Below are 21,773 nucleotides of genomic sequence, written 5' to 3' on the forward strand. Positions count from 1 at the left end.
AATTTTTTTTGTAACCTTGGCCAGTTCTGTGCCTTGCCACAATTCTGTCTCTGAGCTCTTCAGGCAGTTCCTTTTGACCTCATGATTCTCATTTGCTCTGACATGCACTGTGAGCTGTAAGGTCTTATATAGACAGGTGTGTGGCTTTCCTAATCAAGTCCAATCAGTATAATCAAACACAGCTGGACTCAAATGAAGGTGTAGAACCATCTCAAGGATGATCAGAAGAAATGGACAGCACCTGAGTTAAATATATGAGTGTCACAGCAACGGGTCTGAATACTTAGGACCATGTGATATTTCAGTTTTTCTTTTTTAATAAATCTGCAAAAATGTCAACAATTCTGTGTTTTTCTGTCAATATGGGGTGCTGTGTGTACATTAATGAGGAAAAAAAATTAACATAAATGATTTTAGCAAATGGCTGCAATATAACAAAGAGTGAAAAATTTAAGGGGGTCTGAATACTTTCCGTACCCACTGTATATTATCAGGCACGTGCACACAGACATCAACGGGGGCTTGAGCACCTGCCCTTTTTCTTCCTTGAGAGAAAGTGCCCTTTTTTATGGGGAGTGTTTTTTTTTTTTTTAAATGACTATATGTATATATGTGTATGTGGGTGTGTTTCTGTTTGCGCGCAGCTTTCTCTGTCAAACAAATAAAAAAATCTAAATATCAGGTCGGGAAAAGTTTAGACTTTCTCCCCTCCGCGCAGGCGCAGCACAGCAGTGTAGCACACATTGATCGGCACATGCGCATCACTACAGACAGGCAGAGAGCCGCAGAAGTACCTGTGCCTCGAATTTACAGCTAATTATCCAAAAGGCAAATATAGTTAATTTGTCTTGCTAACATTCATGACTCATGAGAGCAGCTACCATGATGTAAGTTAGCTAAAGTTAGCTAAGGCAATAGGAAATCTAGTAGGTTAGACCAGTGCACGTTCTTTCACTGCATGATTCAGTATATTAAAATGCATTTAGAATGATCACAAAATTTTAGATATGGGGGCAGAAATTTATATAATTTCATATAGTTAATCAGTATCACGCGAAGACTGGTGTTTTTTTCCTCCAAAAAGCAGCATGATTACAAATGTGATACTGATTTTATACAGCAGTTCAATAAATAAGAATTTAATATTAAGACACTTACTTTAAGACATAAAATGGACTGTTTTTGCTCTATTTCGCCAACAAATATATTTCCAGTTTGCATCTCTGAGCGACAAGACTGTTTCGTTCCTGAATGAATCAACTGTTTAAATGATTCGGTTCAGTAACAATGACTCGCTTATTAACAGTGACTTGCTGCCACCTACTGACTGTTTTAATTTCACATTTAAAGTCTTTTCTTTTAAAAAATAATAATTTCAAATATCAGTATTCAACTTTTATGTTTAAAATATCAAAACAGCATTAATGCATTTGTAACTGCAGGTTAAATACATTCATGTCCTGCATTAAACATTGTGTAAATGCATCTAAATGCCCCTTCTAATGCAGCTTCTGTGTTTTCTCTGCATTGCAGATTAATTTAGCCAATACAGATTTAATTTGCTTGGTAACAGCCCAAATGACTTATTATTCTAATTGACTGATTCCATTTAAGGATTTGACTGAAAAGATGATGCATACTTTTAGTAAAAATGGCTTTATAAAGGTAAAAATGCCCATAAAAGGTAAAACTCTATTTAAACTTATTGGAAAAGATTATTTTCTATCACTGCTGTGAAATGATCACCACACAGAATATGAAGAATATCAAAAACTTTAGGAGTCAGCTGTCCACGGTAGGTAGTCCTTAAGATATCAGCACAATAACACACTCAGCATAATATCGTCTAACTATTATTATCGATAAAATCACAGAAAATATTGAGATATATTTTTTGTCAATATCGCACACCCCTAATATGTTTAATGTTTTGTTTAGAAAAAGAAATAAATATGAGAAGTGCCCTTTTTTCCACTTAAGTCCCTGCCCCTCTGTGTCTGTGCACGTCCCTGTATATATTATTATATATTGTAGATTACTGTCCACGGTAGTCCTTAAGATATCAGCACAATAACACACTCAGCATAATATCGTCTAACTATTATTATCGATAAAATCACAGAAAATATTGAGATATATTTTTTGTCAATATCGCACACCCCTAATATGTTTAATGTTTTGTTTAGAAAAAGAAATAAATATGAGAAGTGCCCTTTTTTCCACTTAAGTCCCTGCCCCTCTGTGTCTGTGCACGTCCCTGTATATATTATTATATATTGTAGATTAGCACTATACTTATAACTATTATATTATATTATATTATATTATATTATATTATATTATATTATATCCGAGCTGTCTGGAACGCAGAATTAGGTTAACATTTCAATAAACGAGGGTGTACTACGATTACGAGCCATTCTATAAATTGACATTTCAGCATTTGACAAATGGATAGCGACTCCTGTAGCGACGGCTACGTGCGACTGTGTTAAGTGCATTTTTGGGAAACGGCACGTGAAACAATAACGAACGTTTGTAAAATAACTCGTAGAAAACGCTCTTAAGCACTAAGATCAATCGTTATCGAGAAACGCAGCCCTTATCTAAAGATATCTCTCATAAAGCTGTAACACATAAAAAAGAATTAGGACATGCAGTTTAGCAACAACAACAAAAAAATCGGAGGTTGCAGTCCTGTGGTGTTTAAGCTCGTAACTTCACGAAACATGCATAGATCTTGAAAAACCGCACAGCATTATTTTCTCTTAAAAAGAGCCCAATTTTGCCATAATCTGTCGATCAGGTCGAAAGATATCGTTCATAGAGCTGTAACACATTAAACCAGACGAAGAAAAAACAAAGAAAAACAGCTCAATGCGTCACGTTGCATTTTTATTCGTAACTTAACGAAACATGCATACCATAATCCGTCGATGAAGATCCAAAGATATTGCTCATAAAACATAAAACCCAATGGGCGCGCTTGAGGCGCAGCAGGATAAACTTGATGAAACATGCATAGATCATGTAAAATTGCACGTCATTATTTTCATTTAAAAGGAGCCCAAACTCATCATAATTCGTTAATTAAATCTAAAGATATTTCTTACGATGCTATCCCACAAATGAAACCATTAAATTAAGAAAAATATAGGTTACGTTTTCATTCATAATTTCATGAAACATGCATAGATTGTGGAAAATGGCACCTCATTATTTTCAGAAAATTCTCTCGAATGAAATATGCCCAATCATACCATAATCTGTCATTTAGATCTAAATACATATATCATCGAATTATAACACATAAAACCCCAAATGCGCACGTTGTAATATTCTCATGGTTTTTTTATGCTTATCGTTTCATGAAACATGCTCCGATCATGGAAAATTCTATTTACAGCAGATTCTCACGATTGAAATGAGTCCAAAATCAAAACAATCCATTGTACATTTTTATCAGCTATTTCTCAGCTGAGCTATCTCAGCAATTTTTTGACTCTCATTGCTACAGTGTTCGAGTTATGAGTCATTCATTTTGTGTATGTCACTCAGAAAAAAAACATCAACTTCAGTGAGGCAAAAATGCCCAAATCATTAAATGTCAAATAATTTAAGAAAACAATATTCTACATATAAGGAAATTAAAGGATTAGTTCACTTCCAGAATAAAAATTTCCTAACAATTTACCCACCCTCATGTCATCCAATATGTTTCTTTATTCAGTCAAAAAGAAATTAAGGTTTTTGAGGAAAATATTCCAGAATTTTTCTCCATATATTGGACTTCAGTTGGTCCAAATGGTAGTTTCAAAGGGCTCTACAGAGTTCCAGCCGAGGAATAAGGGTCTCGTTTTTTCTTCTTGGTCTAGCTCATCTCTTCTGTCTTTGCGCATGCTCGTCACCACGCAGGGGGCGCAACGACAGAGAGCTCTCATTGGTCAATAACTAATCTTCTAAATAGGATAAATTGACTAATTTTTAAATGTTATTTAATAACCTCTACACCTCTTTTCAACATTTATTAGAGAAATATGATGTTACTAAACTGTGAATAAATTAAATAATTCCCTTCAATTACACTTCATTTAACTGGGGTTACATTCTCCCCTCCTGAACTCATGCAAGCCCCTTTGCATGTTCTGCTTGGCTGACTGGTTACCACACCATGTGAACCATTAGACATTAAGGGAAAGATGGTCAGATCTTCGTCTCCACCAAGAGATTTAACAAAAGCTGAATTCAGACCTTGAAACAAAGATTGAACCACATATATTAATGGGTTTCCTGACTGAAAATAAGTAAGTCGCTCTGGTTTCTCTCTCGGTCTGACAGAACGTCTTGGCAGAGCGTCTGTGTATTCTATCTCATCTTCTGAGTGTTGTCCTGTTTCTTTTCCAGGAAAATCTGAATTCTCAACAACACCGGTTACTTAAACTCCTTTATCAACAGAATTACCCTTTACAACTTCAACTTGGCCTTTATCGGGTAAGTTACTTTGTTCAGGGACTCCAGGAACATTGACAGATAAGTATTCACTTGGAGCATTGACAGGTATGTTGTCGCCAGAAAGTTCAACAGGTAAGTATTCACTCTGGTCTCCTTGCAAAATGTCATCATTTGGAAAAGTTTGTTTGGCAGAGTTATCAGCAGAATCACCTGTAGAAAACTGTAGAAACTGTAGAAAAACGCACATTTGGAGAATGATTGTACCCACAATACGAATTTTCTTCTTCTGAATCAGAAAGAGAGTTGTCATCAATTAATGGAACATCAGGACTCTGCCGTGTTCTAGGTCTTGAGATGGATTTGTTTAGTGTGGGTGTTTCAACCTCTGGAGATGGTAAAAATCCACAGGGGAGCAAAAGGTCTCTGTGAAGAGTACGCAGAGGACCGTCCTTTCTCTCCGGACGAACGGTGTAAACTGGCAAATCAGCTGCCTGATTCACTACAACATACACCTCAGACTCCCACTTGTCTGCCAACTTGTGCTTCCCACGTAACCTAACGTTCCTTACCAACACTCGATCACCAATCTCCAAAGAGCAATGAGTTACAGATTTGTCAAACCTAGCTTTGTTCCTTTCTGCACTTTTTGACATACCACGTGATGCAAGTAAATAGCTCTCTTTCAGATTGGTTTTCAGGTGCTTGACATACCCCGAGTGAGACTGACGTGGGCTATCATTAAACGGCAATCCAAAAGCAAGGTCAACAGGTAACCTGGGTTGACGCCCAAACATCAATTCATATGGAGTAAACCCAGTAACCTCATGTCTCGTGCAATTGTACGCATGAGCTAATGGCTTTACAAAATCTCTCCAATGAGTCTTGTCTTTTTCTTCTAAGGTACCCTACATACTGAGCAAGGTCCTATTGAAGCGTTCGACAGGGTTTCCCCTGGGATGGTAAGGGGTTGTTCGAGTTTTCTTAACACCTGCCATTTCACAGAGCTCTTTAATGGTGCGCGATTCAAAATCTGGGCCCTGATCGCTATGAAGGTGCTCAGGGAACCCATAGTGCACCACAAAGTTCTCCCAAAGGCATTTCGCTACTGTTCTTGCTTTTTGGTTGGGTGTAGGGACTGCCACAGCGTACTTGGTAAAGAAGTCGGTGATTACCAAGATGTCTCTTGTATTACTTTTGTCTGGTTCTAATGAGAGAAAGTCCATACAGACTAACTCTAATGGTCTTGTGGCTTGAATATTAACCAATGGTGTAGCTTTCTGAGGCAATGCTTTCCTCCTCACACAATGACCGCATGTCCTGATCTTTTGTTCTACCTCAGCAGCCATCTTTGGCCAATAAAAGCGAGACCTGACCAAATCTAGAGTTCTCTCTACCCCCATATGACCCATACTGTCGTGCAAACTGCTCAATACAGAGGGCCTCAGTTCTTCTGGAAGCACGAGCTGGTAAGTAACTAAATCCCCCCCCTGCCGTTTCCGATAAAGCACTCCATCTTTTAACTCAAGGCGGTTCCATTCTCTTAGAAAGAAAGGAAGGCCTGGAAGTTCCTTCCTCACTGTTGGTGACGGTTTTTCTCCAGACAAGTGAGATATTACTTCCCGGATGATGGGATCTGCCCTTTGTTCGTCACAGAGGTTCCTTGACAAATATACAACCGGTAACCCCTCAAAATCACCCTCTTGCTCATAGCTATCAGGTACAGCATCAGGGTAAAGTGCAAGAGATTCAACAAAAGTGGTACCAGACCCAATGTCTGTTGGTTGTCTGACCAGGTGCTTCTCACAGATAGCCTGAACTACTTCACTTGTGGCATCGCAAGAATCTGCAGCCTCTGTAAGATGATGCTGCATAAACTGTTGAATCCGTTCATACTCTTTTTGAGATACAGGGTTTTCGGCCAACTTTTCTTGAGGTCGCCTCGATAGACCATCAGCATCAGCATTTAGTTTACCTTCTCTGTACTGTAACTTAAATGAAAAAGTAGAAAGAGCAGCAAGCCACCGGTAGCTAGTTGCGTCTAGTCTTGCTGTTGTAAGTATGTAAGTTAAAGGGTTGCTGTCTGTAATGACGGTGAATTGGCTGCCATACAGATAGTCCCTAAACTTTTCAGTTACTGCCCATTTAAGTGCAAGGAACTCAAGCTTGTGTGCCGGGTAGTTTGACTCACTGCGGGACAAACCCCTACTTGCAAATGCAATGACACACATCTGCCCTTCCTGTTCCTGATACAGGGCTGCTCCTAACCCCTTGGTGCTGGCATCTGTATGTAGAAAGTAGGAAAGTTTAGGGTTTGCAAAGCCCAACACAGGTGCAGTAGTAAGTTTGTCGATAACGGACCGAAACGCCACCTCACAGAGTGAAGTCCAATGACCCCCGAAGGGCTCTTTAGGATTGTGGTACGGACCCTTACCCTCGTTCGGTTTACCACCTTTCCTAGTCGGCAGATACCCCACGGTTAGGTCAGTGAGTGGTTTCACCACCCTAGAGTAATCCTTAATAAATCTGCGGTAATACCCCGAAAAGCCCAAAAACGACCTTAATTCTTTAAGGTTTTTGGGACTCGGCCAGGTTTTTAAGGTTTGTACTTTTTCCGGATCTGTCTCTACTCCGCGCTCTGACACGATGTGCCCTAAGTAACGAACGGAAGTCTGGAAGAATTTACACTTTTCAAGGGCAAGTTTTAACCCATATTCTCTGAGTCGAGAAAGAACTTTTAACAGTCGTCTTTCATGCTCTTCCAAAGTCTCAGAAAATATGATTAGATCATCCAGAAAGACAAGTACTTCCTTCAGATTAATGTCCTTCATGCACTTTTCCATCAATCTCTGGAAAGTACTTGGGGCGTTAGTGACCCCTTGAGGCATGCGATTAAATTCCCAAAACCCCAAGGGGCAGACAAAGGCGGTTTTGGGTTTGTCTGCTTCTTCTACTTCTATCTGGTAATACCCAGACTTCAAGTCGAGCACCGAAAACCATTTTGACCCAGTTAAGGCAGAAAATGTTTCCTCAAGATTGGGTAATGCATAAGCATCTTTCACTGTCTGGAGATTTAACTTCCTATAGTCTATGCACAATCGTACATCTCCGTTTTTCTTCCGCACCACTACGATAGGCGAAGAAAAAGGTGACTCAGACTCTCGAATAACTTTGCTTGCGAGAAGATCGCGCAGATGTCTGCGGACAGCTTCCAGATCTTGTGGATGGATTGGTCGTGCCCTATGTTTAAATGGAGTTTCATCATGCAACTGAATACGATGTTTCGCCTTTTGCGTATGCCCAAAGTCTAAATCGTGTTGACTGAAAACATCTGGCATTTCTCTGAGCTTTGCAGAAATGCGGTCCCGCCACTCTTGTGGCAATGAGGACTCGCCGAAATTCGGAGCAAAGTTGGACTCCTGAACAGGTAGGTGCTTGCTAACAGGGGAAACATTCGGCTGAGGAAGCACAGACTCAACTGCATGCAGCTCTGCTGTTTTTGAGTACTACAGGTAACCGGACAGGCTGACTATTAGAAGGGGTAAGTAGGCAGCGTTTTACAAACACACCACCAGGTAAAGAGGAATCAGATGGGTGCTCTACTACTACACACTTATCTACACAACCAGGTACTGCAACAGAACCTTCCACAACAACAGTTTGACCCGCGGACATGACCTCGGGTACGTTGCTCCTTAATCTCACATGACCCAGAACGCTACTTGTGTTCTGCTTTCGTCTCGTTTCAAGAGTTTTCAGAACCACCCTATACCCAAATAAGGATGGTTGGTGCATTTAACTGCTGCTCATAAAGGATGTCGAGAGTGTTTGTTCCTATTAAAACCAAGGGCTGAGAGTGAGATTTTACATCTGGAACAACTAAGGCTACCGTGGCCACCTCAACAGTCGCACCCAGAAATTCTTCAGGAAAAGTAATGTCTACCTTTATGTAACCTTCGTACGGAACAGAAAGGCCATTGGCACCTTCTACCTCCAGTATATCGTCAAGAGAGTTAATTGGATATGCTGAGAGGTGTTGTTCATAAAAGGACTTCGGCACAGTTGTGACCTGTGATCCAGTGTCTAGTAGACAATGACATTTCTCACCAGCTATGCTGACTTCAGCGACACATCTAGCACCGACTAGACCCTTGGGTAGGCTTGCACTCTGGTTCCTAGGAGTTTGACATTTCTTGAAGACACGGTTTACAATGGGACAACTCGGTTTAGACTCAGCTCCTGTCTGTCCCACAACAGGAACTGACTCTAGTTTAAATCAGAGCTAGTGGTGGAATTCTGCGATTCCCACTGTAACCGTTTCTACCTTAACAGTCTACGTTTTGTAGAAACAAGCTCAGGATTTGGCTCAGAGGTACAGGACGATGCAATGTGGCCATCCTCACCACATGTGAAACAGTACCACAGCCTAGGTCTATCAGTCGGCTTCCTGTTGACCGAAACTACACTCGCAGCAGCGCCTGACTTCCTTCGATCAGATGGTGCAGGCCTTTTGCCTACCTCTTGTGACGGAGCTTTCTTTGGATGTTTTGGTCGGATCGCAAGGTTGGCTAACTGACTCTGAAGCTTAAAAATCTGCGTTTCAGTTTCAAGAGGGCTTACTCTTTGGGCTTCCACCTGCTCTAATTCAGCAGAAACCCACGCTTTCTGAGAGTGCATAAGTGCTCTCTGCTTAGAAGACCCAAGATGCTGCTTCATTCGAGTTGCTTTGACAGTGTGTTTATCCTCCTCTGTATGAAGCATAAGCAGAAGCTGTGCAAAAGAAGGAGGATTGTTTCGCTTTTGCTCTAGTCGCAGTTCGGTAATTAGGTCATTATCCCAGCAGCCTCTGCAAAACTGCTTAAGGAGATGCCTGTCTGCCTCCTTTGGAATTATACCACCTCTTTTGACGGTTGCTCTTAATGCTGACTGCAGCCTATACAGATAAGTGGACGGCCTTTCACCCGCATCCTGCAGAGTATTCATGAACTTCGCTAACAATTCATCCCCATCCTCCACAGCCCCGAAAGCAGAATCCAACAGCTGGAGGCAAACGGAAGGGGGAGATTCAGGATTCAAATGCTTTATAACATCAGCTGCAGGAGGCAAAAGACTGTCTAGTATCCGCCTAGACACATGCAAATCGTTCAAAGAAGGATCTTTCAAAATAAATTCGACACTAGAACGCCAAATGTCGTAATCTACCTCGTTGCCAGGCCTGGGGCATTTTCCGGAAAATACTCTGAGCCTGGGCTGTACCTGCCCTTGAGCAGCCACTTCACCACTCCGCACGACGTGCTCAACTACAAGTCTTTGGACTTCAGGCGGATTAAGAATGTTGGATGAAGCGCGAAGTGTTGGCTCAATCAAGTTGATAGGAATAGGCTGGGACGGTACGTCATCTGTCTGACTCGGGGGATCCAGGATTGGGTCAGAATTCCTGTCAGGGGACACCCAATATGGTTTCTCACAGGTATTTCCACTAGCACTACCAGGTTCAGTGGGTCCTGGTGTGAGGTCAGCACTCATTTGTGACAGCATTTCACTCAGAATAGACTCAAAGTTGTTTCCACTCAGCTCTGCTATTTCTTTCAACCTTTCTAGGTAGGACTTGGTTATGCTACTACCCAGTTGCTGCGTAAAGACACTGGGATTAGATCGCAAAAATCAGATCACATTTTTTCTTCTCGGTCTAGCTCATCTCTTCTGTCTTTGCGCATGCTCGTCACCACGCAGGGGGCGCAACGACAGAGAGCTCTCATTGGTCAATAACTAATCTTCTAAATAGGATAAATTGACTAATTTTTAAATGTTCTATAATAACCTCTACACCTCTTTTCAACATTTATTAGAGAAATATGATGTTACTAAACTGTGAATAAATTAAATAATTCCCTTCAATTACACTTCATTTAACCAGGGTTACAAAAGCCACAGATAAAGCTAAAGAAAGGACACTATCTATTTGCAACAGTATTGTTCTGCCATTGCCCACATTATCATGGACATTGGTCTGGGGTGTAAATGTCTGTAAGACACTTCAAGAAAAATAGTCATTGTGGAACTCTTCACACTGACATTTGATAGAATGAGTAATTTTCACACCTCTTGAGTGGGTATATTTAGCAAAAATGTAGATAAACATTTGTTTGATTAGTTTGTTTAGCTGGTTGTGTTTTCTTTCTTGACTCTTAAGTTGTGGCCTCTGCCCATAGGAAACTTTGTAACCACCACATACAATCTCTCTGGAGGATATATACCTTCTTTCCAGAAGAAAGAAGTGGGATCCGTAGGACAAAGGATTCAGCTTGCCCCTCTCGGACACCAGCATGCGCGTAAGAGTTTGGTTTTACAATTCATCTTCAAATAATTTATTTTTGACGTTCTTTGTTTGTTAGTTAATTTTTATGCTTTTCTTCATGCTGCATGCATGTTGGCTTGTGTATACTGATACAATTATGTTGTCTTTGCAATACTGATATTAAATTTAAAGGTGAAGTGTGTAATTTTTGTAAATGTAAAATATTTTATTTTGTTTATTATCATTTGTATGTTCGTTTCCTTGACAAATGTAAACACAAAGGCACTATCAAAACGTTGCTCTGTTTGATTGAGCAGCCCAAACAACCAGAACATTTCCAAAACAATGGTAGCCTTTATAAACAGCCTTTTCCACAATCCTATGTTTTAAAAATGTCATATGTCTGACATAGCAACATTACCTCAATTAGTGCTGTGAGCTTGGGGTGGTATTATTGGTTTGTCTAGTTTGAAATCTACAAAACCTACACACCTTTATACTTAATGTAATTCTTCCGAGACCCAAAATTTAAACTCCCCTTGTAAGCTTTTTTTTCTGTTCTACATATCTGTTTCTAGAGCTTTTAAGATATGCTGTTTCTTTCTACATTCATTTATTCATTCACTCTGTCTCTGTCTGTTTCTCTCCCATCTTTATATCTGCTCTTAGTTGATCTCTCTGCCACTGCTGACTCAAAAACTGGCAAAGCTAAACCTTCAAAGTCCAAACCTTCCTCTACAGTTTCAGTCAGTGAGATCTCTGAAGGTAAAATCTCAGAATAGTCTTATGCCGAGTTCACACTGCACGATTTTAGCCCAATTTTTCACTCGCCGACAGGTTTTGCGAAATCGACGACAAATGCCCAAAATCGGAGGCAAATCGGTGCTCATTCACGCGAGTGACAATCACGCAGTGTGAATTATCAAAGAGGCGATCTGAGGGAATCGCTGACGCCCGCAAAATATTTGGCATGCTAAATATCTGGAGCTGTCAGTGATTCACAATCACGCTGTGTGCAATGATTTCTGACTGAAAACTACATCGCCAATGAGAGACCAAGATACAGGGCAGAGGGAAGTTCGGGGAGGCGTTAGAGACCAGAATATCAGTATTTTAATAGATATATGAACAATTATATCATACAAAAACAAGCACAAACATTTGCTTGACCAGCCACAACATCAGCATAACAGTTACAGCAAAATTATTTAGCTCCAACTCTCTTTGCAGAACACACAATCCCTGTTCCCTGCATCTCCCTCCTGCATAATCTGTTTTTCTTTTTCTCCTTGTAGCTGGAAATCAGCTCACAGACAATATGCAGGCTGTATATTATAATTCCAGTCTTGCTCGAGAACTCCAGTCTGACGCACGCGGGATCTCGCGTTATTTCCTTATCACTTCTCGCGTGTGTTTTGTTGTGAAACGTAGTTTGCGGACCAGACAGAGCTGTCGGCGATTCTTCCTATTGTAAAGTCATGCCGTGTGTAACCTCTTGTCACCGATCCATCGTGCAATGTGAACACAGCAGCAACTGACCTCAGATAGTCATGCAGTGTGAAAACCACGGTGACCCGACGACTTTGAAAATCGTGCAGTGTGAACTCGGCATTAGTCCGCACTTTCTTCCCAGGGTCCAAAATTAACGTTGTCACACCTTCTGGGTTTATTTTTATTAAACTTATATATTTTTATTGTTTGTACATAGGGATGCAATGATTATAGATTTTGTTGGTACAATTATTGTCTGAGGAATAATCACGGTTTTACGATTATGACGATTATTATGCATTTATTCATTTCCCAACATTACTAATGTATAAAATCACATGAACACTCTTTAGATATTAAAGTGTTATTTATTGCTGGCTTTTGAAACAGAAATAACACAGTAACCAACAATACAGCAAAAAATAATAATAAACAAAAGACAAACAAAAGTCCATCTCTCCCATTGGAATTAAAAAAAGGTGACCTCTGCTCTGTAAACATCCATGACAGTATTTCTCTTTTGAAAATAACAAATGGAAATAGATCCCAAAAGTATTTAATGTTTTCAGTTTGTACATTCTTTACATTTTTTTTGGACCTGGGGTAGAGATTTTGGAAACTTGGTGAAAAAAAATATTGTTGGTTTTTACTTATGAATAATACTACAACAGGGATAGTAAATAACAAAGTTAATGAAGTAGCCTAGCATTAATATACGACTAATATTGACTTTATTTGTCCCACAGGGGAGACTGTTACTAATGATGGAAATAAACGGAAATATTGTAATCAACTGTCATCCATACGTATTAATTTTAATAATCTTTATAATAATTCATATGATTTTACATGTGGCCTGAGAAAATCAAGTCTGTTATTTTGGTTTGTGAGATCGGAGATCCCGCTGCGCACGTGTACAAACATTCAGGAGGACACAAACTTCTTGAGAATGCTGCCCGTGACTTTTATTAATAAAATAGATGAAATAGCCTACTGGAGAGACGCACAGACGCAGGTAGGCTAATTCACACAGGCAACTGTCAACTCTCTCTCTCTCTCTCTCTAATAATGAATTCAAGTAGCTAAATGTTATAATTAATTAATTCAAATAAATGTAATCTTACCGCCCTATTTCATCTCTTTCTGATCTGAAGCGGGCAGAATGCTGAGCTAACGAGCTGTAGCTTCGCGTCAGGTGGTTCTTGCCTTCACGTCGTGCATTAAAATCGTTTAATGTACAGCAAGCCGTGCATTATCCCTTATGTATTCGCTCTTTAGCAGCAGTTTTTTACAGCAATATTTATATGACACCCTGGTCATTCTTGGTGTACCCAAAATGGTCCCACACTATCGACAGGCATTTCTCTGGTGGAAATAAAGCTTCGCTCTTTGGTCCCTCTGTCAGTTCATCTAATGCATGTAGTAGCCTCCGTGCCTCTGATAAGCACGTCATTTTAAGCTGGTGCACCGCTAGTGTAACTTTTTTTGTTTTGCGCAAGCTGCTACAGTGTAACAGAAACACTCGGTTTAGCGGAACCTTTACGATTAATTAACCGTGACGTTTTAAAGCGCGTTTAATCGCGAAACCGGTTAATTGCTGCATCCCTACTGTTTAGCAGCAGTTTTTTTACAGCAATATTTATATGACACCCTGGTCATTCTTGGTGTACCCAAAATGGTCTCACACTATCGACAGGCATTTCTCTGGTGGAAATAAAGCTTCGCTGTTTGGTCCCTTTGTCAGTTAATCTAATGCATGTAGTAGCCTCCGTGCCTCTGATAAGCACGTCATTTTAAGCTGGTGCACCGCTAGTGTAACGTTTTTTGTTTTGCGCAAGCTGCTACAGTGTAACAGAAACACCCGGTTTAGCGGAACCTTTACGATTAACTAACCGTGACGTTTTAAAGCGCGGTTAATCGCGAAACCGGTTAATCGCTGCATCCCTATTTGTACAGTGGATTTATATAAGTGATACCTTGCTCTTAGTGACAGATACACTGAAATCATTGTCACTCGCAGCATCATTTATGAGTCAGTGTATAACGGCAGCTGTCACAACGTTAAGACGCATGATCATTTTCCCCCCCCTCATATTACCATTTTGGTGGCCAATGCAAGGACTATTCCACATAAGTCACTAGACCGTTGTCTTTGATTTGAATCACCTCTGCTTCACCTCTGTTCATATGTTGTGAGCCATGTGATGTTGAAGTTCCTAATTAAGTTACTGGCCAACTGGTTTTATTTACCAAATACAGTTTTTACTCTTTTGCCCCTTAGCAAGTGTTAATTTTGGACTCGGCCTCTTTATTACATAGAAGTAGCCCATAACTTAGGCTTTGCTGAATTTGCACAAGTGTTAAAAGCCTGTTCTCTCTTCTCAGATTATGATGGATGGAAAAGGAGAGCAGACCGAACCCAACCTAAAGGAATGAGTTACTCGGCTCTGGGCAAAAACTCAGCCAATCTCATTGCTCGCGCTCCACCAGTTCAGCCAGTGCATGGGCGGGTTGACTGGGCTGCAAAATATGGAAGCCATCGCTAATATCTATTATGCGAGCTACAGCTGCTGTGAGGACTAGGGCCTGTTTCAACACTCGTGAATATTGTATAAACACATATCTTTTTGTTTCTGCGAGGAGCATCCACACCACTTACTGTAAGCCCACAGCTGATTAATTGTTCGATAAAAAACAAGAATCTGTGTACCTAACAATTTGTTCATCTTTAAAGCGGTCTTAAGTTTATGCATCCAATGCCTGTAACCCTTATTTTCAATAGAATGGGTAGATCTATATCCCATATATTGCATTTATTTTTTGTAACCTTTTTGACATTTTTTTATAGTATGCAGTTTTTAAATATATTCTTGTTTTCTTTTTTTTTATGTGTTACTGTGATTCATACTGCAAAGCAGTGTTATTTATATTTCCTTGTATGTTGAGTAGCCTTTTTCCCCCGTTTTTCCCCCTGTAAACGGTACTGACAACTACCACATAAACATACAATGTAGGTAACAGCAATTGGGTTGGGCTGAACTCAAATCAATAAATAGTGTTTTGTAAGTGTTTTATATGCATACAATGGGCATGTTTGTATTAGAAATCTTTGATTCAGAAATTCTCCTGACAACTACATTTTTATTGTACATTTTATACAAAATATGACAATGAGCTTTAATGACATGTTGTTCAAAGACAATTATGTTTGAATGAAAGCAGACAGTGATTTCTGTTTGGGTATCATGATTGCTGAGGTTTCTGTAGCATTCCGGCTCCGAGTTTTGCCAGCATCAGCACACTGCAAGAAACATTTAAAGGTAATAGTTCAGGTAAAAATGAAAATTCTGTCATCAGACATCAGACTCAAAAGACACATTTTGGTCTGTTCCTTAAGCAAAGCTATTGCATGACTTCAGAAGACTTGAAGTATGTATAGCAGATGAGGCACATGGGCTACTTTTTTGATAGTACTAATGTTGTTTTTTTGGAGTTTGACGGTATTATGGAAAAGCTGCAAAAGTTCTTCCCATTCTGTTTCATGGAAGCAAGCAAGTCATTCAGGTTTGAGTAAACAAAATTGAGTGAACTTGCCCTTTAGATTTAAGTTGATAATTAACTGCAGTCATGTGACAATACCTGGAAAACAACACCGATGAGGGGCCTCTGCTCAAACAGCTGGAGTAAATAAGAGAAAATTTTACTAATGATAAATTGCATTTTAAGCTGCAACACATGCTGAAAAAGCACTTGCAGAAATAAACTATCTGGGGTGGTACCTTTGATTGAAGGGTTGCTATATTCATACCTTCAATATTTATAAGGTACTGCAATGAATACCATGTCATAATTAAAACACACACAGACACAAACAGATGCTAATACTATGGTACTTGTTATGCTATAAGTGACATGCTGAGATTTTTGGAGTGGGAGAGGCTGAATTATAATATTTCTGTTTCTTCCCTGGCTTCCCTTGGCTGGAATCTGCATGAGTATGTAACTCATTTGTCTTCTTTTTTCAGTTGTTAATGAGCTAAAATATTTTGCTAACAGTCGAGAGCTCTATCATCTACGAAAAAAGGGAAACCCTGTTTTAGACAAATGAAGTGTGATGTGTGTTAGTTACCTAGCTCCAGCAATAAGACCAGCAGGAATGATTTTGCGTGAGTTATAGAATCTCTTGCCCATGATAGCAGCAAGTGTCCCAGATGCAGCTAAGAGAGGGAAAATATTTTTGGGATCTTGTGATGTCTGGTAAGCACCAAAACCAGCCAAACCACCAAAGAGCAGCCCTGCTGCCAGGGACGGGACACTGCCTGCAAGACAAATTAATTAAAACATAAAATATACTAAAACACTGTCTTCATGAATGGTATAAAGTGTCATAAGGAATTCAGATTACAAAACAAGAAGTGTTTTTAACTTTTAGATGTTTGTTATTATCCAGTAAAAACCTTTTTAACATTTTTGTACAATCATACAACAGGGCTGAAGGCAGGTTTTTTTTTTTTTTGGTTGTAAGGTGTATTGACATTTTCACTGAATATAGAGGAACCAAATGCATTTATGTAAAAATAAGTGATTAAAGAACTGATTAGTTTTTAGCCAGTTGTCCAGTCTGACAAGTGCCAGCCAACCAAACCAGCCTGCACAAGCAATGACCATCAAACAAGTTTGGGCTCTTAATCCTGTAAACTCTATATAGGCCTACATGATAATCTCTTGATCTGTCGCACTACCTGCTTTGACGTATCCTATGACTCCTCCAGATGCTACTAGTGCTGCGTATCCATATCCAGCCCAGTCCACTGCCATTATCAACACCTCAACACACATACAGAAACATTTTAAACAGATAGTCTGCATGAAACTTACACAAACAAACTTGTATAGGCTATGTCATAACCAGGGCTGGGGAGTAAGGGAATACATGTAACGGTGTTACGTAATCAGGATACAAAAATCAAGTAACTGTAATCGGTTAGTTACATCAAAAAACAAAGTATTCAGATTACAGATACATTTTGTAAAAAGTGGGAATACTATCAGGATTGCATTTGTTTAATTTAAAATTAAATAAATTTGTATTTTGACATAACGCTATATATTTAGCTCTGCTTCGTCATAGTTCCTGGTAGAGCCCTGCACGGGCCTCAAATATAGGCCTAGTCCCTAGCCCGGCCCGTGTCCGACAGTTTATCAGAATTGCCGGCCGAGACCGTCTTTTTTTCCCCTTCTCCCAAAACAGTTTATACTACTGTTTCAGCTATTAAAATAGTTCAGTTTTGTATGTAATGGCAAAGTGATTATATTTCGTTTCGTTTTTTATTAAGTTAATTTAGAAAAACGTTTGGAGCATTTTTGTTCGTTACAAGTTTTTGTTTCTTAAAGTAACGACCAAGCGGCCAGCGGCAGACAGTAAGCTGATCATAGCCTATGCCTGATCAATTTTAGCCTTCTCAAATCATCACGACTTGCCTAAAATAAAATCTATAGATATAAAACTGTTCAAGCATCTAACAAAGTTTAAACGTTAAACCTAGATAAACGTGCGCTATATAGTATATCCAATAGTTTGTGCGGAGAGTGCAAGCTAAGTGTGCTTTGCAGGACATGGAGGCGCCAGCGCAATCACTTGCTTTTTTTCAGTGCATATGCCGTCATTTTTGCTCATAAAGGTAAGAGTAATACATTATTCGGAACTGTAAAGGGTCTACTTTTATTTGTGTGCATTCACAATATCAACAAAACGTTGTGCTTTTATAAAATAAAGAAAACAAACATGATGCGCTTTCTGCCGTTTCGTCTTGAACAGGAGCGCCTCACAAAAATACAAAAATGAACCGAAACTCAGCGAATAGATGCCTCACAGACATGATAAATATATGTATAGAAAGCTTTAAATAATAACGAAATAAAACAAATCTTTCATTATAATCATAATCCTCAAAGATGCACTTCTCTCTAAAGGCGCGTCAGGATCGACAACTTCCTTGCGACACAGACTCAGAAAACACTAGTTTATTAGTAAATAATTAATATATCTCCTTACTATTTCCCCCTGACACGTTCATGGTAATTACTTTTGCTGGGGCTTTAGCCTACTGCGTGCGTTTGAACGCAGATCTCTTCAGCTGTGCTGACTGCACGCATGCTGCTGGACACTAAACACCATCGAGCCGCTCTTGACAGTTGCGGTACCACGGTCTCCTGGTGTTTACACCAGCGCGGCGATTTTTTTTTAATCCCTGATGATGTCTAAAATATAAAAATAAGGAGAAGCCTAAAACAGGCCCGAGGCCCGGCCCGCGTCTGAACTATGACGTAAAAAAAGTTGGGGACCGTCGGGCCCGGGCTGAAATGCAGGGCTCTAGTTCCTGGTTCTGTTGACACATGTTGACTCACGTGAGTCGCCTGCTGGTGCGTGCGCAAATAACACCCGTCTACAATTATTCTCCTCAAACGCCGGATGAATTAATTACGATGCTTGCTGGGAAAAACGTTTTCATGTCTGGAAATTTCACAGTTATTTTTGTTTTCAAAAGGATAAAGGCTATGCATGAAGACTCTTGCTTTAACAAAGGCTACTCAACCAACTTGAACATGCAGATACCAGTCCGACTAGCATGGAAATCATCATGTTAGCTAACATTTTGTGTTTGTTAGTGCTTTAAAATTCCATGGTGTGCATGACTGCAGTTGTAAGGTTTTTAGCGGAAAATGAGCCTGAAAATGTAGACATTAACATGAGGGTCCCCACACCTCGGATCAATGAAATACTACTACTATCCCTTTAAGACCTGCATGCATCTAATATACAAGCAGGCATCCGTTTCTCTCAGTTGTTTACTTTCATTTTAGACATAACCGAGTTTATACATAAGCCTTGTAAGTTTTAACAGTATTAGCACAAAACATAACTTAGTTCAGTAATCAGGCACTGTTTGACGGGCTTTTTCGTTTTCGTGCGCGCACCCAATGCGGGTGTGCTCAGAAAAAGTGCTCGTCTGAAGAACATCACACAAATGAAACATTTAACCAGTAAGGCTTTAAAGCAGATGCAAAAAATTTACTTTTGTGATTGTGAATAAGTGCCCGTGAGAAACCTGCTAAAGTCTGTGATTGATGTACAGTGGTGTGAAAAAGTGTTGGCTCCCTTCCTGATTTCTTATTTTTTTGCATGTTTGGCACACTTTAATGTTTCAGATCATCAAACAAATTTAAATATTAGTAAAAGATAACACAAGTGAACACAACATGCACTTTTTAAATGAAGGTTTTTATTATTTGCAAAAAATAAGAAATCAGGATGGGGGCCAACACTTTTTCACACCACTGTAAATCGAAGAAAAAAAGAAAAAGAGACATCACTGGACTGCTCTAGTCGCTGATTAACTTTTGTAGCTTGAATAAAGATTCATCTGTATAGTTTATGCATATACAATTTATAGTTTGTGAAAATTGTTTTAAAATCACTTAATATTTCAGAGCCTATTAAATGTTAAAAATAATGGCTTTCAATTATACTGTAATGTTGAATGGCTATAATTAAAAGGTAAAATTGAGGGAAAATGCATTATTGTTCTTATTGGTATCAATACTTCATTAAAGGGGTGATATGATGCGATTTAAATTTTTCCTTTCTCTTTGGAGTGTTACAAGCTCTTGGTGCATAAAGAAGATCTGTAAAGTTGCAAAGATTAAAGTCTCAAATCCAAAGAGATATTCTTTATAAAAGTTAAGACTAGTGCACGCCCTCCTAAAACGCCTCATTTAAACACGCCCTACGTCACTGTGTGGGGAGATTTGCATAACACCGCCCAAATGTTCACGCAAAGCATAACTTTTATTCTCACTGTAGTATTGTTGTTGCCACCGCCGCCATGTTGTGGGCCCGGGGTCGTCACATGTGGTTGCCGCAAGCCCACCGGCCGCGCCATTCTCAAGACCGCCGGCCGTTTCTCACTCTAGCCCGCAGTGTGTGACGCTGTGTGAAGCATTTTATGGAGGACTGTTTCCTGAACCTGCAGTTCTGCATAGCTTTGTAATGGGTTTTATTGGTTTTGTCTCGTCGTGCCGGGAGATGGATTCACAGTATGTTAAGGTGCTTAACATTTCCGTCACAAGCATGAGGTATTCAGCCAATCACAACGCACTGGATAGCTGGCCAATCAGCATACACCTCGCTTTTCAGAACGATGAGCTTTGTAAAAATCGACGCGTTTCAGAAAAGCGGGGCATATAGGAGCAACAATAATGTACATTATGTGGAAAATAATGTTGTTTCAACCTTAAACCGCATAAACACATTGCATTACACCAAATACACAACATACCGTATTGGCCCGAATGTAAGACGACCCCCCTTTTTCCAGATGTACCTTTTGGAAAAAGGCTTTTTAAAAAACAAATCTTGTTTCTTCTCAGTAAAACACATTTTGTCTTCAATTATTTTCATATAGCATATTTTTCCTATTTCAATTTTTGTTTTAAAAGTATGGTAAAAACTGATAAAATGTACCAACAATCACATTTAAAAAATATACACTTTTTGATATACCATAAAAAAAAACAACATGAATTAGGACATTTAGGCTATCCATCTAATAGTAGCCGTAGAAGTTAAATCTTACTGTAGTCTTCAAATCTGGGTACTGTCTTACATTTTAAAATCACAAAGGGAGTTTGGTCCCATCAGGCTAACCTGACAGTCACGACTCATGCAGCTGTAAGGTTTTCTTTTTCCTTTGTTTTTACTCGCGATCTTTACAGCACGCATTACATTACGTATTTCATGGCACACTCGTTTTATGCGTATTTGGCGACACCTATTGTTGTGGGTGTATTATTGACATGTCAAAGTCTAGACCCTGAATATAAGACGACCGCGTTTTTTCAGATGTATTTCCAAGAAAAAAACATTGTTTTATAGTTGGGTCAATATCGTAATGTTCTTTTTAGCAACGTCATATGACCCCTTTAATAATAGGCTACTTAGTAAAAAGATCTTTAAAATCTTTATGTTGTTTCTACATTAATTTGGAGGTTCATTGTGAAATTATGACAATATTAAAATGTGATTAATCATGATTAACTACAGAAAAATGTGTGATTATTTTTTTTAATTGATTGAAAGACAGCACTTAATGTTAACCTTTTATAGATTTTAGATTTCAATTTAATTTCTAATTGTATAGGTCCCCCCAGAAAGAGATCGGGATGGCCCCCACCCCCTTGGCCCCATTCAAATTTTCAATTCGATAATCCAGCCCTCAAATGACACTAATTGAATAGCCCTTCTCTAATCCGTTAACATGGGTGCGGAAAAAATATGCACCACATACACACTGCAAACTGAGTATGTGTGAAACAGGCATAACACGATGGCCTGCTCCGTTTGCTGAAAGCATGCAAAGGACAATGCTTTTTAGGGACAAAAAAAAGATAAATCAATAAATTTTGTATTGTTTTTTTCTTGTAAGTAAAGGAAAGGGAAAATTAAAAACATTGTAAATATGTTTAGTCATTGTAG

At 39.3% G+C, this 21,773-nt stretch overlaps 2 protein-coding genes across 6 annotated transcripts in view; one reads left to right on the top strand and one right to left on the bottom strand.

Annotated features, from left to right (window-relative positions):
• Positions 1-15,334, top strand: part of mak (male germ cell-associated kinase) — an 89,150-nt gene extending 73,816 nt beyond the window's left edge. For 3 of the 4 annotated variants that reach the window (XM_016234597.1, XM_016234596.1, XM_016234599.1), the window contains 3 exons: positions 10,662-10,781; positions 11,417-11,512; positions 14,624-15,334. In XM_016234597.1, coding sequence (XP_016090083.1) covers positions 10,662-10,781; positions 11,417-11,512; positions 14,624-14,784 — 377 coding nt within the window. In that variant the 3' untranslated portion in view covers positions 14,785-15,334. The remainder of the gene's footprint in view (positions 1-10,661; positions 10,782-11,416; positions 11,513-14,623) is intronic. The other variant, XM_016234598.1, reaches the window with a different exon arrangement.
• Positions 15,335-15,390: 56 nt separating this feature from the next.
• The window catches only part of LOC107552663 (transmembrane protein 14C-like), a 23,824-nt gene continuing 17,441 nt past the window's right edge, over positions 15,391-21,773 (bottom strand). For both annotated transcript variants that reach the window (XM_016234603.1, XM_016234604.1), the window contains exons 2-4: positions 16,981-17,065; positions 16,368-16,557; positions 15,391-15,539 (exon numbers count right to left, since the gene is read on the bottom strand). In XM_016234603.1, coding sequence (XP_016090089.1) covers positions 15,482-15,539; positions 16,368-16,557; positions 16,981-17,065 — 333 coding nt within the window. In that variant the 3' untranslated portion in view covers positions 15,391-15,481. The remainder of the gene's footprint in view (positions 15,540-16,367; positions 16,558-16,980; positions 17,066-21,773) is intronic.

Source organism: Sinocyclocheilus grahami, unplaced genomic scaffold (assembly GCF_001515645.1).
Source record: "Sinocyclocheilus grahami isolate Dianchi unplaced genomic scaffold, SAMN03320097.WGS_v1.1 scaffold455.1, whole genome shotgun sequence".
In the NCBI taxonomy this organism is placed as follows: domain Eukaryota; kingdom Metazoa; phylum Chordata; class Actinopteri; order Cypriniformes; family Cyprinidae; genus Sinocyclocheilus; species Sinocyclocheilus grahami.